We start from the raw sequence: 17,295 nt of genomic DNA on the forward strand, positions 1-17,295 counted from the left end.
AGTAAATAAACATTAAAAAATAATAAAATTAAAAATAAAAAATATAATTTTGTCTAAACTCTCTATGTGTTATGGTGACTGTTGATTTCAGAAAAGAAAGTACATTAGGAGCATCTTTCTCCTATGTTAATATCTTATTGCTTCACAAAACATTTTATACCAGTCTCCTGAGGAAGAAATTTTAATCAGCATCCTTTCCATACCTTTTTTTCTATCCAGGATTTGCTCATATCTGCAGTTTTCAGAATAAGCACACGAATGTTACAATATCTTTACAAAGTAAAACAGGAAGATAATTCTTTTTTTTTTAATTTTTAAAAAATTTTTGAGAGACAGAGCATGAAGGGGGGGGGGATGGGGCAGAGAGAGAGAGAGGGAGACACAGAATCCGAAGCAGACTCCAGGCTCTGAGCTGTCAGTACAGAGCCTGATTTAGGGCTCGAACTCACAAACCATGAGATCATGACCTGAGCATAAATTGGAAGCTTTACTGACTGAGCCTCCCAGGTGCCCCTAAACTGGAAGATAATTCTCAACCCAGGTGCCTTGGGTTAAGCCTTGACTCTTGTTCATTTGTATCACTGTTCAAATGCACTCAGTTTTAAAAAGATTGCATCTATACAGTAACATTTAAAAATGAGGTTTTTTGAAAAATTTTAAAAATACATTAAATTATCACCAAATTTACAAGATTTAGATTAACCTTTCCTATTCATTTTCAGGGCTACGGCAACGCACAGGGGCCAGATTATTTTCAAAGATGCTTTAGCCCAGCAGTTGTGTGAACAAGGAGGTAAGAATCATCTCGGACTTCTCTATGTTAGTTTTGTCAAAATTACTCACGGTAGGCCCTGTGTCCTATGTACTAAGTATTTCATCACTATTACTTGATCACCATGCTTTAAAAATGGAATTATTGATCCCTTCGTATTCCTAAGAGGGATTTATGGATTCGTATTTAGTAATTATCAACAAAGATCTATAGACTTCTGGAAGTACTAAACGTGAGCAAGAGAAACTAAGAGAAAATTTATCTTCTTTTCCTCTTTTTTTCTAACTAATTACATTTAGTTGTTCTGGAAATATAAATCTTAGTAATTTTAGAATTTTACCAAAAAAAACCCTATCTGTTTAATTTACCACTTAAATTTCTTGTCAACTTTGTTGAAAATGTTTCTACTTAATTGCTTTTAAACATGATCTGTGTTCCATGTCTATATTCTTGTTTCCACTGTGTGCACCATTAATTTCAGACTTGTGGATAGATGCCATATCGTTTTAGATACGTTAAGTGGACATTAAATAGCTTGTACTTTTTGAGTGTCTCATACACATCCTGAGTCTCACCCATACTAGACTCATAGATGCACATATGCACATGTACCCACACACATGCACACACACACACACACACACACACACACACACACACAATGAAAAGGTGAAGACAGGATCCGTGCCACCACACAGTGTTTGTTCACTCTACTTCTTGAACTCCCACCTGACTTCATTTGTGTCCTCACTGTAGCATTTACCACTTCACATAGAATTTTCCTCTGCAAAGAAATAGATATACCCTTTGAGAGAAGGCTTCTCAAACATAGGAACTATGCCTTTAGAGCTCTTTAGTTCCCCGGAACCTGGCATATGACAGCCATTCAAAAAATGTTGATAGATTAAATGCAAGTTTTTCTCAGTGATACATATATTTCTTGATTTAAGCATTTGATAATGAATATATTTGAAGCCAGTCTTTGTAAATGTCATGCCATTTTCACCATCATAGGCATAATATCAATTTTTTTATGCAGTCGTATTTTTGGGAAATTTGTCACATTAAGAATTACATTTTTGAATTTAAAGAAATTTCTACAAATTATCTCTGCTAAAGAGAATCTAATGGGCTCAGGAAAGAAATGGGAAAAATTATATTGGTTTCTGAAAGGCCTAAGAAAACACCATTTATTAGTTGTAATAATATATACATCATCAATATGGCTTTATCTAAATAATATGACACCTGATGATTATTACTGGCAAATTTCTGATTGTGTACGTATGTAACTCTTGAATCAGAAAACCCCATTCTAGTTATAGTTTCAAAAATATTATCAGTGTTCTTAGGTTGAACTGATTTTTATTGTGACTTTTGTGAATGCAAAAATGTGATAGCCTTTGTAATAGGCTCAAGAACTCTGTTACAATGTAAATCTTTTTTCAGACTGAAAATGTTCACAATACTGAAAACATAGAACACCATATAACAGTGAACATTAATGTTCTGAAAAATGCGTAGTGTCAGAAAAAGATATGTCTAATTTTATTAACATTTACCATTGTCTAAAAGTTGATCTCTTTTAAGCATTGGATTTTTTTAGTCTTTTCTATTGTAAATGAATTGCTGGAATTGGGTTCATTTAAAATGAAAAGAAAAATCCGAGAAAAACCAGTGGGAAAAATTCTCAACCAGTGGGTTAAAAAAAAAAGCCTTATTCAGTCAGATTGTACACGAATATGGTTTACACAACGGTAGATGTGGATGTTATTAAAAATGCTATTCAGCCCAGGACCAAAGGAAAACATTAAGCTTTTCAACAACACCTAATCAATTGAAATCATATCAATCCATCCAAGATAGGGTGGAAAGAATACTAACAAGAGTGATGGCTTTCTGCTGTCAGGAATAAAGGAAAATAATTGGTGCTGTAAACCCTATATCTATTTTGGACCTACTTTTAATTAAAACATTAATTATCTCCTTAAATAAAAGAACATAAATTTAACAGGTTATAATTTCCTATACATTGGAAGAAGAATATTTAATGTGCTTATAAAAGAGAAATAAATGACAATCATCATCACCAAAGCATAATACTTTTCAATTACAACATACTTAGTAGGTTTGTTGGTTTTAATTAAATTAAACAATTTAAACAAAACAAATATTGCTTTGTGGAGCTTCAGGACAGCTATTATTATAAGACTTATATTGGCGGCTAAGCATGTTGAAAAAGTAAAAGGAGCAGAAAACGTGCTAGTGATGCCTTTGGTAGTCTATCATCTCGAGCCTTTTCCTTAAAAGACATTCGTTGAAACTTGTATCTAACACCTAAAAAGACCTTTTCTTAACTCACAGTGCTAAATATGGCTATAAAAGTGAAGAAAGACCCATTTCCTGTTCTCCAGGGCTGGGCTATAAATGGCAGATCAGCTAAGTTTGCCTGGGGACCTTAGGAAAGGCTCCCCAAGGAGCAAGTTCTGAAGGGTCAACAGCAGTTTAAATAAAAAGGGGAGGAATTCCATCTATCTTCTTCTCATTCCCCTCCCCCCCCTCCCCCGACAAAACTTGGATCAAGCCCCATCATCTCCTTTGGGATTTGCTTAATAGCCTCCTCTTGGGATTCCCTGCTCCCACTTGCCCAGCACCCTAAGAAGGGCTGCTATAATGAGCTTTCTGAAATGGAAACATGATTGTGTCATGTCCCTGCTTAAAACCCTTCAATATCTCCATTGGAGGCAATAGTTTATCTTCAGGGTAAAAATCTCTACTGCTTATCACAGCATACAAGGAAAATCCCACACAATGTGGCTTCAGTTTGCCTCCCCCACCTCATTTCTTGTCATCCTGTCATTTCTACCTTAAAATTCCAGAATGTACCTCACTCCATCACCCTTGTATTATTTACATTCTATGCCTGCCCCCCCCCCCGCCATTTTATTGGGCTGGACTACCCATTTGTGTCTTGTCTGGCTAACTCAGGCTGTCAGACCCTGCTTAGGTATTGCCTCCTGCTGAAAAAACATCTCTGATCTCCCTCAAGCTCCTCCTCAAGCTGGTCTTGGTGACTCTTGTACATGGTGACATAATCCCTGGACATACTTCTCAAGGCACAATAATAATACAAATGGAGACACAGTCGGCACTGTTATGTGCCAGACTCCACTCTACCCATTGTACAACCAGGACTTCATTTAATCCTTACAGCAACTGTCTGAAGAAGGAACTATTATTACCTCCACTTTACAGGTGTTAGAGCAAAGACACAGTCAGAACAACTTGTTTAAGGTCACAGAGCTAGGAATTGGCTGAGCTGGGACTGGAACTCAGGCAGTTTGGCCAGGAGCACATGATGATAATCATCACATTACACTGCCTTTCCAATAAAGCACTTATTTCAGCATGCACTCATTTAACTGGGCTGCCGTTTGTTTTTTGTTTTGTTTTTTTTTTTTTTTGCATATTACATAAGAACATTATCACAGGTGCTTTGTCTTCCATTAGATACAAGCTCCTTGAGGACAGGGCCTGTGCTTTCTATTACTGAAATTGCTAAAGCCTCACACAATGTCTGGTGCATAGTATGCACCCAGTAAACGTTTATTGAATGAATGAATGAACAGTTGAATCCAACTAGTCAGATAGACGTGAGCAAGAGGAAGCTACCTGGTAGGTCATTACAGCTAAGCCATGAGGCTGGGAGGGTAAGTGAAGCCCTCTGTTTGCTCTGGAGTTTAAACATTGTTCTGTAGACAGTGGGAAGCAGGAGGGTGACATGAACAATCTGTGTTTTTGAAAGAAAACAGGGGATGGGGGTGGAATGGGTTGCAGAGGTTAGGAATGGGAGACGGCAGAGCAGTAGTAGGATGCTGTGTCACCCTGGCAAGAGCTACATGAAAATTCGGTCTTGGAGAAAGAAAGAGTTATGGTAGAGAGACTTCAGAGAAGATGTGATCAAAGTAGCAAGTGAGGGAGGGAAGAGGATCCAGGGTGATTCTGTGGTTTCTGGTCTGGGTGACTGGGTGGCCGGTGATAGCAGGGACTGAGAGAAGAAATGAGGAAACTTCAGGTGTTTGGGAGAGAACGTAATAATCTGGTCTTCAGCACATTGTCTCTGAGGGAATTGCTTTTCCACCCTGCAGGGCTCCCCAGCAGCCTGCTAGGAAGAGAGGCAGATTTGAGAAACATTAACATATTGGTGCTGAGGAGGGAATGTGCTCATCCAGGGGATCCTTGGGAGAAGGGAGGAAGGGCCTCAGTGTGGAAGACTAGTGATGGCACAGGAGCAGGAAGAAGAAGAAATTCCAGAGAAGAGGCAAGCTTGGGAGACTGGGAAACTCAAGGGAGACATTTCAACATGGTAGAGGTGTTCAACAGGGACAAAAAAGGCCTCTGAGAGAATGGAGAGGATGAAGTATGAGAAAAGCCTTGAAGATTTTGCAGTTAGAACATTATTAGCAATTTGGCTATAAATGAGGATGGTTTCAGGAGAGACTAGACTACCCGAAGCTGCCCTGTAGTGTGGAAAGCTCTTGCCCAGGCTTTGGAGACAGACATTCAAGGGAAGAAAGATTGTTGTGAGTTGAGAAGTAAGTGTGAGGCAGTGTTTCAAGTTGAGGCTTTGGGCAGAAAAATCTAGGATTAAAGGGAAGGAAAGAGGGCAGCCAGAGGGGAAAGCAGACTGAAGGAAAGGATGGGGACTCTCTCTCTCTCTTTCCCTCCCCCACCCCCCTGGTATCACCAGAACACATTTATAGGCATCCAGTGCCTTGCAGCAAAGACCACCAAGAGCGCCCCTGTAGCTGACAGGTTGGGTTTACTGCTCATTCCAGTACGGAGAAATCATGCCGTAGAACCAGGGCCATCTCAATAAGAGGATGTTACAAAAGGAATTACTATGAGATTTGGAGCTGTATTTCATGATTCTGGCAAGGTCTTGTATAAGTGGGGCTTTGCTCTGTATTGGATGCCATAAACAGTCATTCTGGTTAGGGATCTCAGTAAACCCTAATCTACAGGGAGGGTAGACAAGAGTGAGGTTAAGCTAAAACTGGTAAAGAGACAGCACCGTCACCACTATTCCAGGAGAAGGGGATGTGTGGTGTACCATGAGGTAGACAATGTTCTTTCTGGTTGTGTCCACTTTCAGGCATCATGACGAAGTGGTCCTGTGTCTGTCTTGTCCCATCATGACCCCAGAGTGGCTTTGTCCGCAGCTGATGTTCTGTGAAGTCATTTCTGTTCTTTGGAAGAACAGCAAGGCCCAGCCGTGTCAGGTCAGCTCCTGGACACCAGGGGCTGCTTTTCCTTTCTTGAGGCTGAGGAGATAGTGCCAGTGGGCAGTCACTTACGGTTGGATTTAGACTTTTTGAGGACCTTGGAATCATAGAGAGGTAGTCTGGATCCAAGCTCTGTGTAACCTTACTCTCAGAGCCCAGACGCAAAGTGCAGGCTCAGTTAATGGCAAAGAGGAGGGATCTTGCTGGAGCAAAGGTTTAGTCAAGTCAGCCAGAGTGAAATAAAAAGCCTTAGAAAGTAGATCAGTGTGGTGAGAATGTGGATGTTTAATTTTTTTCTTTATACTTACCTGTATTTTCTAAGTTTTTATAGCAAACTTATATCATTTGGGTTATAAAGAAATAACACAAGTTTCCCCCTCCACCCAAATAACAAGTATAGGGTTATACTTAACAAGACGGAGGGACAATTCTGATGAGGCAGGTGAAAGAAATCACTTCTCAGAACTGCAGGCAAATTCTAAATTACAACTCCCCTGCCTCTTCCTTTGTGAGGACTTGAGTCTCTTAACATGACTGCTCTCTGTTGTATCATAATTTTTATTTAACTACTCATGTCCTCCAACTGGAAGCTTCCTGAGGGCAGGAACCATGACTTAATTTTTTGTTTTTCTGAACAGCTAGCAATGCTTGCCATAAAAGCAGATGCTCCATGGATGCCTGGGTGACTCAGTCAGTTAAGCATCTGGCTCCTGATTTTGGCTCAGGTCATTATCTCATGGTTCAGGAGATGGAGCCCCTTGTCGGACTCTGTACTGACAGTGGGACCCTGCTTGGGATTCTCTCTCTCCCTCTCTCTGCTGCTCTCTTTTTCAAAATAAATCAATAAACTTTATTAAAAAATAAAATAAAAGCAGATACTCTATAAATGTTTGCTGAAGAATCACCTTAAACATTTTGTAGTTGAAGTCACTGGCCTTTCTGAAAAATCTTCTTTAACCCTGACTTTATGCTATGGAACACCATGAGGCAGCATGGCTGTAACAGAAAGCAGTGTCACAGAGGAATATCCTTTACACTGACCTCAGTTTGAAAAATGTATGAATCACTATTTTAAGAAATCGGAAAATTATTCACAGTTTCACCTAAACACTAATGGGTCTCCTCAGTGCTCGTGGGACATACACTAGGTTCAGAGATTTTAGGTTTTCATCTTGAATCCTAAGGTGTTAAATAATTAACATGTCTTCTGCTGACATGTCACAGTACTGCTGAGGAACCAGGGCTTTCTATTTCTAGTTTGGGGTTGGGGTGGAAGGTGATAGGTTGTATACTCTCAGTTGTTTTGAAAGTGGAAGGTGAAGGTGAAAGTGAAAGTGGAAGGTGCTTAGGTTCATTCACCTGCAGTAGACAGTAAAGAAGTGAATTCATTTAACATTTGGTCCTCAACAAGGATTGTTTTTTGTTTGTTTGTTTGTTTGTTTTGTTGTTGTTTTTTTTAATTTTCTTTTTTTGAACGTTGATTTATTTTTGGGACAGAGAGAGACAGAGCATGAACGGGGGAGGGGCAGAGAGAGAGGGAGACACAGAATCGGAAACAGGCTCCAGGCTCCGAGCCATCAGCCCAGAGCCTGACACGGGGCTCGAACTCACGGACCGCGAGATCGTGACCTGGCTGAAGTCGGACGCTTAACCGACTGCGCCACCCAGGCGCCCCTCAACAAGGATTGTTGAATGCCTACCATGGGTCCTGCACTGTTCTAGGCTAGATCTTGGGATACATCAGTGAAGAGAGCAAAGATCCCTGCTCCACTGGCGCCTATATTACAGTGGAGAGAAGAGAAACAATAAATTTGAGACATCCTAAATGGTCAAATGTGATACATGTTAGGAGATGGTAAGTGCTACAGGAAAAAACAAAAACTAAAAATAGGGTAGGGCAGGGCTACATGGTTGGGTGGAAGAAGAAAAGGCAGATTGCAGTTTTAAATAGGAGAGCAGCTAAGTCAGGCGGTTTTCACCAAGGTGACATCAGAGCAAAGAGCAAGGAGGAAAGGAGGTTAGCCATGTGACTATCTGGGGGATTGCTCAAAATGCCGCGAAGTGATTTTAAAGATAAATATGGTAGTGAACTACTGTCAGAGGTGATCAGAGTAATTTCAGAATAGACTGAAAACCTAAAAGGAACTAGGGGAAGTCAGTCTTTTATGGGAATTACTATTGAGCAATATAGAAAAGTCTGCAGACCTAAGTCATATCCCTCAGAATCACATACAAGGAGTCCTCTTGAAAATGTTAATATGAGTGTGGTTAATACATAGCCTGACTAGGGGCACCTGGGTGGTTCAGTCAGTTAAGTGTCCGACTTTAGCTCAGGTCATGATCTCAGCAGTTCACGAGTTTGAGCCCCGCGTCCGGCTCTGTGCTGACAGCTCAGCGCCTGGAACCTGCTTCAGATTCCGTATCTCCCTTTCTCTCTGCCTCTCCCCTACTCACTCACATGTGCTCTCTCTCTCTCTCTCAAATTAAATGTTAATTTTTTTTTAATTTTAAAAGTTAAAAAAAATAATAATAAACATTAGGGGCACCTTGGTGGCTCATTTTGTTAAGTGTCTGGCTCTTGATTTCAACTCAGGTCATGATCTCATGGTTCATGAGAACAAGTCCCATGTTGGGATCCACACTGACAGCCTGCTTGGGATTCTCTCTCTCTCTCCCTCTCTCTCTGCACCCCCCCTCCCACACAAGTGTTCTGTCTCTCAAAAAATAAATACGTAAACATTAAAAAAAGTAAACATTAAAGTGCTCACTTTGGCCGCACATATACTAAGAGTAAACATTAAAACCCTCAAGAACCCCAACTTCAATAAGGAAAAATCCTCACCATTGCCTCCATTCCCTGAACACCTAGGAGAGAATACACACTTTTTGAAGCCCTCATAAGACCGAGGTGGCAAGTGTGAAGCTGATGTGAGCATAGCAGCCTGGGCTGTCGCCGGTCCAGCAGTGTGCACGAATCCTGGTGGAGGCCGGGCAGGGAGAATAATGGTGTGTGTATATTCATTGGCCTGTGAGGTTCTTGGCATACCCCCTTCAAACACACACATTGATTATTTAGCAAGGCCAGATGGCAGGCTTAACGGCCGACAGCAGTCATGCCCTGTAGTGCCCCCAAAGGGTGCATGCCATTTATAAACCATGCTGGAATCCTCTGTTGTGGAGTTGATGGAAGAGGATATAACCAAAGGCAAATGTTTTATGTCAGGGGAAAGGGGTCAGGTTTATAGTTGGAGCCAAAAACCTTGGCCGCTTTCTGCCATTGCTCAGCGGTTGTTCTGCTGTCTGTCACTCTCAGAACAGAGAGCGTGGTAGAAAGTGTGGCTGTATTCTCTAAGGGCCGTCGGACCATGGTGGTGGGCAGAGTATTTATTTCATTCAGATCCCAGACTCTGGAATTTTTAAATTCTTTGTAATAAGGACGGTTGAAAGTTTATTTAAACTGTGAGATGGAGGGAGATAAAAGTTTCAGTAAGCAAGTCCACAACATGAATGAGGTGTTTAACCTACAGAGATATTTTTCAGCATGTTAAGAATATCTTTTAAAGTGAGGTGATGGATGTGGTAATTAGCTTGATAGTGGTGATTATTTCACAATGTATACATATATCAAAACATCAAGTTGTATACCTTAAATATAGGCAATTTTTATTTGTCAATTATACCTCAATAAAGCGGGAAAAAAAGAATACCTTTGTATACCCAAATATTGTGTGAATTTTACATCAGATGTATCAAAATCTTCCCTTGTCTATTCTTGCTTACTCAGTAGCTTGTATCACTAAATGTTTTCCCAATATCCTGAGATGTTTTTTCATTAATTCACACTAAACAAATCGGAATCACCTAATAGATTTTGATTTACCATATCTGCTTTAATAGTTAAAGTGAAAAATAATGGTGTGTTCCATTTGAATTTGCCCAATGTTAAATTTTTTTTGCTATTCAAAGAAATCTGTTTTCCCCATGGCTATTCTATAGCTTACATTTCAGTTTAGCAGTTACAGCCACTGTTCCTGACATCCCTGCCTTTGCCATTTACAAACAAAGAGAGCTGAATTAGGAGACTTTGGTAAAATCATACTGGAACCCTTAATCTTGCTTCAAGGTCTCACAAACTACCCTATAGGGGGAGGAACTGAAGCCTTCCTGGGGCTGTGGTAGGCAAAAAGTGTTCCTAAGTGATCCTGAGGACAGATAAGATTAAAAGGAACAACAAAGAGCTGACTCATGGGGCCATAGTAAAATTTCTTGCTATTGGCTCTAGGTGGATCTGACGACTTTTTTAATTTCCTAAAGAATGGTGTTTTGAACTGGTGCTGTATATCCCAAGATGATTGAACCTGGATTTAAACAGCCTTCTTTTCACTTCTCAGGGTTATATACATTCCCACTTGACAGCTTTATCTAGTCCAAAGTCAAAACACCAGAATTTATGCCTGAGAAGAATTTGACATTGAGTTCTTTTGGATCCAGAGGAGTACACTTTCTACTCAAGCTGCTATATAATATGCTGAATTTCCCCATATTTTGAAGGGCAAACAGCCTAGGTTTGGGTCTATATAATTACTTTGGGGAGGGGAACAAAGCTGTGATGAACACACCTTAAATTACAATTTTATTTTGGATTGCAAAACATTACTTCATGCAACCTATTAACTCAATCTTATTTTGACATTCAGAGATTGAATTGTTTAATGTAATAATTAATATAGATTTTAATACTCATGTTTTTAAGAGTTGGAATTCATTAATATTAATGAACACATATTGTGCTGTGTGCCATACATAGGTTCCCAAGAGCCTGGCACAACATCCTATGCCCAGAAGGAAGATAGTAAAGGTTTGAGGATTCAATGCAGAGGATGTGCATAGCATGGTGGCTAGCACATAAATCCTCTATGAATGCTGTCATTAGTATTTACAAGGCATTTACATCTGGATGCCATTTAGGTACGTTGAACTCAATATATTCTAAACCGAACTTGACTTTTCCCCAAATCTGGACCCCTTGATTGCAGTTCTGGTTAGTGACGTAGTCACCCCAGTCAGATACCAGGATAACATTACTTTCCTCATTCCTTTCTTTCTTCCAGGTCTACATCCGATGTGTCTAAGACCAATTTATTTTATACTTAGTATCTCTTAACCCAGCCTCTTTTCACACCTGGAACTATTTCTGTAGTTCAGGTCTTCCACACATCTATCAAAATGTTCTTAAACACAGACCTCTTTTTTTTTTTTTTTTACTCCCAGCCTCAAACCCTGCAACTGCCTCCCTTTCCTCCACTTAGACTAGCTTTCAAGGCCCTCTGAGATCCGACCCTGCCTGTCTCTCCAGCCTCATCTCTGCTTTCCGGCTCTCACCTCTCACCCTCACCTAACATAACTCTCTATCTCAGCTGTAATAAGCACGGGCTTCATCAAACATGCTTTCCTATCCCTTGTCTCTGTGGCTTAAGCAGGCCTATTCCTTTCCCTGGAACTCCCTCCTCATTACCTTCTCCATCTCACTGATGAAGCTGCCTTCGTCCTAAAGATCCAGCTCAAGTCTCTCCTCCTCCATCATCTTTGTTTGTATCACTTTTCTACCTACTACTTAGTAATCGAACTTAGTTCACCATATTGCATTGTCAGGTGTTAACTTTCTGCTGTACTGTGAACCCCTTGATCCAGCAGACACTGGATCATTTTAATATCTCAGAAGCTGGCACAGCACCTGGCATTTAGTAGGCACTCAGTTACTGGTTGAGGGAAAGAATGAACCACACAGAGAGGGTATACCTTTCCAAAATTGTCTAATGACCATCATTTCTTTAATGGCCAGCCAGCTTGTACCTCCTGCACCCCCGAATCCTTTTTATAATCGTATTTAGGCATGAGATGGGCTCCTTCTGCATTCATGGGCCTTATTAGGAGTAGCCCTATAAAACTCACAATTGGATGGATGTTATTTCAAATGATGTTCATCACCTTGCTCAGTGTCCTCTTTCCAAGAAACCACAGGAGAAACCTCTCTCGAGTCTCTGTACCTGAATTACCACCCCCCCCTTCTCCCTGAGCAATATGTTTTCTTTACATGTTATGAACTCTTCAATTTCTGTAACTTTATAGCAGGACCAAACTTAAGACGTCAGAGCATGCATTTAACTTATCTCAACTGGATGTAGTTTTTTTGCCGACCCTTCATTAATCATCATCTTTGAGTTTTCCCCTCTATTGCCTTGTTTGATTGTCTGCCCTTTCTGGCAAGCTGCCTTGTGTCTATTTTAGAACAAGGTGATTGTACATAGTATCCTTAGGCATATGAAGGAAAGTGAGAAGTAAGGTTATCATAAAGATGATAACAGAGGTACAAATGACCAAGACAGGAGGGAACAGAGAACATTAGAATTTCCTAACAGCAGTGTCTTCCTGGTGTTATCAGCTCCCAATAGGTGGTATTATCACTACCCAATAAACTGACATTTTTGGAGCAATTATATGCCCGACGTTGTGCTAGGCAGAGGGTGCAGAGATACACAAGATAGAGTCTTTACCCAGATGAACTCACAGTATTATCAGCCTTCATTTCCACTCTGACCTTTAGAATTGTGAGTGAGATGCAGAGGGAATGCTAGCTTTAACAGTTAGAAGTATATTTCTCTGTCATAAATCAGGCCGGAGGCGGGTGGTCCAGGGCTGGTGGAGTGGCTCTGTGCTGTCCGGCACATAGCTTCCGCATCCGGGGGCCATGCTAGCTGCCCCAGTGCTTACCGTGTCCTAGCAGTAGGAAGGGTAAAGGGCCAGGGGAGCATGCCCGCTCCTAAATTTAGAAGGCATGACCCAGGTCACTTCAGCTCACTCCTTATGGTCAGAGTTTCATTCCTTTGTCATGGGAAGCTGCAGGGGATAGTGTGAAATGTACCTCTAACTGGGGTCACAGTTCAGTTAAAATAAAGGAGAGCAGATATTGGCAGACCTCCAGCAAAGTTCAGCTCACATTAGCAACAAGGCGGCTGCCGCTGCTACCTATATGATGATCCTATAATGCTAATCCTAATGATTTTCCTTCCTAGCTCTGATTGTTATTTAAAAGTCATATGTGCTCAGGCTACGGGTCAATTTTTACCTCTACTTCCTCTCCTCTGCCCCATCTGTGAACTTCATCTCAAGTTCTCAAAGGTCCAAGATGTTTTAAAAAATTATTACACAGTGATTTAAAAAAAAAAAAACTATTCCTCAACAGTTCAGATGGCATATTGTTTTGTATTCTGATTTTTCATTTAAACTTCCATTCATATCATAGACAAAGTTTTGGGAAACATATGGTTCTCTCCCCCCAGAAAAAGTCAGGGCATGAGCAAAAGCAAGACAAGAAATCACAAGTGTTATACTTAATATCTCATTATTGACAGCTCAAGGTAGAATAAATCTCACCTGAAAGAGTTCTCTGTTTCCCCATTTGCAGATTATAAAGATATATTTTAGTTTTCTCCTATTCCATTTATTTTAGAATATGACAGATGATAAGTTGTTATGAGACACAAATCTAATTGAGATGGGAAATGGGGGGGAAGGGAAGAGAAAAATACCTCCTAATATTGCTGGTTCTGTGCATAATTTAGCTGTCTTTAAATATTAAGGAATCTTTTATACTGATCATAAGTATATTCCTGAACACAGAGAGAACTATTTTCACTCTGAATTTATAACATTTTTGGAAGCTTAATTATCATACTTGAAGGTCAAATGGTTCTTTATTGCAATAAAATACAAAAGTAATAAAGAAATTATTCCTGGGGAGATGAAAGTCTAGGTTCATACCTCATTAAATGGTAACTTCACAGACCGTGTCTAATTTGTCATATTTAGCTTTGGAAATTTCATACATTTGAATTTCAAATTAGGTGAAGAGATACCTGAGGCAAAACTACCTAGGGCCTTTGAATTCTAAAATGATCCGGAGATATGGTTCCCATAACATAATACCTTTATTTGTAAGAAGTGCCTGTCATCATATATATACTGCTTGCCTGACTCAAACGCTTTTTTTTTAAGTAATCAATAATATTAACACAAAGATCATTAACCACTCCCTCAATTCGTTTTTAGACAACCCTTCCTTTTTCTGCTCAGCATATTGAAAACTTTGTACTGAATTATTTGTTGAAAAAATTGACAGAAATATATTTTAGAGTAACATGATTACTTAAAAGTTTCCTTCCAAAACAAGTGACTTGCAAGATAAACACTTGTCCAAAGAACAACCTTTGGGGGAGTTAAACATGACCTCATTTCTTTCTAAAGTGCCTCTTCTAGGCTGCTGTGATCTCAGGAGATGCTGGTGGGTGCCGTTTTTGAAAAAGCATAAATGCGGAAATGCTTTCTAAATAAATGAAGCTTTTCTTTACTTTCAGCATGAAATTTGTCTCTTGAATAAATTGAATTCATTTACTCAATTCATTAAATCAAAGACTTTTTGCTTCGATTTATATTGAGAAACAATATAATGATCTATGTTTAGAATATTCACTAAAAACACCCAAAGATTTAAGCTCTGGGATGGCATTAAGAAAAGCATGATTGTGAGGTCCAAGATCCAAATGAAATCATACACGCTGGAATTAAAGGTGTTTGCTGCCTGTTTGAGTTTATCAAAACTTTCTGATCTTCCATATCCATCAGCAGAGCTCAGCTACTGCTCTCTTACCCGTGTCCTAAGACAAATCATTACAGTCTATGAGATGCTGTAAATAATTGGAGATAATAGAGAAAATGTGTTTAGCAAAAGAAAAATAATGTTCACAGAGTAACTCTCTATGCCGAGCAATAGATAGATATTTAACATCAGTTGTATTTAAATGTTTGGAAAGGGATTGATAAGTAGTTGTTTTCATATCATAATGAAGGTCAGATTAACTCACTGTGAGTGGAAAATAATGAGCTATTAAAAATCTTTAACCCCCCGCCCCCAAATATATTCCTTAGGAAGGGACCTGCAAATCTTGTGACTAGAAACAGTACCAACACACAGATGTGTAAACAAAATGGCCTAAAATGGCCTAAGTGCTTTTTTCCATTTACTCAACTAAGTATCAGTACACATTTTTTCTACTTTTTTTTTTTTTTTTAGTTTTTAACAGTTTACTGTTTTGTTTTGTTTTTTTCCTGTTTACCGGCTCTTGGGATATTGGTCTAACAAAATTACATAGGTTTTCATTTATTCCTGGTAAAATTGCCACCAACTTGTGTTGATAATTGAAAAATTTTAGGGGTACCTGGGTGGCTCAGTTGGTTAAGCATCTGACTTTAGCCTAGGTCATGATCCCATGCTTTGTGGGTTCGAGCCCCGCGTTGGGCTTTGTGCTGACAGCTTGGAACCTGGAGCCTGCTTCAGATTCTGTGTCTCCCTCTCTCTCTCTGCCCCTCCCCCACTTGTACTCTCTCTGTCTCCCAAAAATAAGTAAATATTTAATTTTTTTTTTAATTTTAAAGGTGCTTGGCTCTTTTTTCAGGTAAAAACATGCAACAGTATGCCATCCTTCGTTGTTGTTGTTGTTGTTGTTGTTGTTGTTGTTGTTGTTTTAATTGAAATTCAAGTTAGTTAACATATAGTGTAGTATTGGTTTCAGGAGTAGAATTTAAGGATTCATTACTTACATATAACACCCAGGGCTCATCCCAAGTGTCCTTCTTAATGCCCATCAACCATTTAGCCCATCCCCACCCACCCACCTCCCCTCGAGTAACCCTCAGTTTGTTCTCTATACTCAAGCGTCACTTATGGTTTGCCTCCCTGTCTGTTTTTATCTTATTTTCTTTCCCTTCCCCTATGTTCATCTGTTTTGTTTATTAAATTCTTCATATGAGTGAAATCATATGATATTTGTCTTTCTCTGAATCATTTCACTTAGCATGATATACTCTAGTTCCATCTACATTGTTGCAAATGGTAAGATTTCATTCTTATTGGTTGCCAAATAATATTCCATTGTATATATACCACATCTTCTTTATCCGTTTATCAGTCAATGGACATTTGGGCTCTTTCCATAATTTGGCTATTGTCAATAGTACTGCTATAAACATTGGGGTGCAAGTTCCCCTTAAAATCAGCATTTTTGTATCCTTTGGATAAATACCTAGTAGTGCAATTGCTGGGTCATTCCACTTTTAGCTTTTTGAGGAACCTCCATAGTGTTTTCCAGAGTGGCTGAACCAGTTTTCATTCCCACCAACAGTGCATCGTTGCCAACATCTCTTGTTTCCTGAGTTGTTAATGTTAGCCATTCTGACAGGTGTGAGGTGGTATCTCATTGTGGTTTTGATTTGTAGCCCTGATAATGAGTGACATTGAGCATTTTTTTTCATTTGGCTGTTAGCCATCTGGATGTCTTCTTTGGAAAAGTGTCTATTCATGTCTTCTTCTCATTGCTTAACTGGGTTCTTTGGTTTTGGGTATTGAGTTGGTAAGATTTTATAGATTTTGGATATTAACCCTTTATCTGATATGTCATTTGCAAATATCTTTTCCCATTACATCAGTTGCCTTTTAGTTTTGTTGATTGTTTCCTTTGCTGTGTAGAAACTTTTTATCTTGATGAGGTCCAAATAAGTTCATTTTTGTTTTTTTCCCCCCTTGCCTCCAGAGACATGTTTAGTAAAAAGTTGCTCCAGCTGAGGTCAAAGAGGTTGCTGCCTGCTTTCTTCTGTAGTATTTTGATGGTTTCCTGTCTTATTTTTTTGTCTTTCATCCATTTTGAATTCATTTTTGTGTATGCTATAAGAAAGTGGTACAGTTTCATCATTATGCATGTCACTGTCCAGTTCTCCCAACACCATGTGTTGAAGAGACCATCTTATTTCCATTGGATATTTTTTCCTGCTTTGTCAAAGATTAGTTGGCCATATATTTGTGGGTCCATTTCTGGGTTCTCTATTCTGTTCCATTGATCTATGTGTCTGTTTTTCTGCCAGCACCATACTGTCTTGATGATTACAGCTTTCTAATACAGCTTGAAGTCTGGAATTGTGATGCCTCCAGCATTGTTTCTTTTGTTGTTGTTATTTTTTTGGTTGTTTTCAACATTACTTTGGCTATTCTGGGTCTTTTCTAGGACCATACAGATTTTAGAATTGTTTATTCTAAATCTGTGGGAAATGTTGGTGTTATTTTATAGGGGTTGCATTGAATGTGTAGATTGCTTTGAGTAGTATAGACATTTCAACAATATTTGTTCT

The 17,295-nt window shown here is 39.4% G+C and overlaps 1 protein-coding gene across 1 annotated transcript in view; it reads left to right on the plus strand.

Moving 5' to 3' along the window:
* Nucleotides 1-17,295, plus strand: part of RELN (reelin) — a 535,267-nt gene that overhangs the window by 226,039 nt on the left and 291,933 nt on the right. Inside the window, exon 4 of the mRNA XM_047850601.1 lies at nt 723-793. Within this exon, the coding sequence (XP_047706557.1) occupies nt 723-793 (71 nt within the window). The remainder of the gene's footprint in view (nt 1-722; nt 794-17,295) is intronic.

Source organism: Prionailurus viverrinus, chromosome A2 (assembly GCF_022837055.1).
Source record: "Prionailurus viverrinus isolate Anna chromosome A2, UM_Priviv_1.0, whole genome shotgun sequence".
NCBI classification, from domain to species: domain Eukaryota; kingdom Metazoa; phylum Chordata; class Mammalia; order Carnivora; family Felidae; genus Prionailurus; species Prionailurus viverrinus.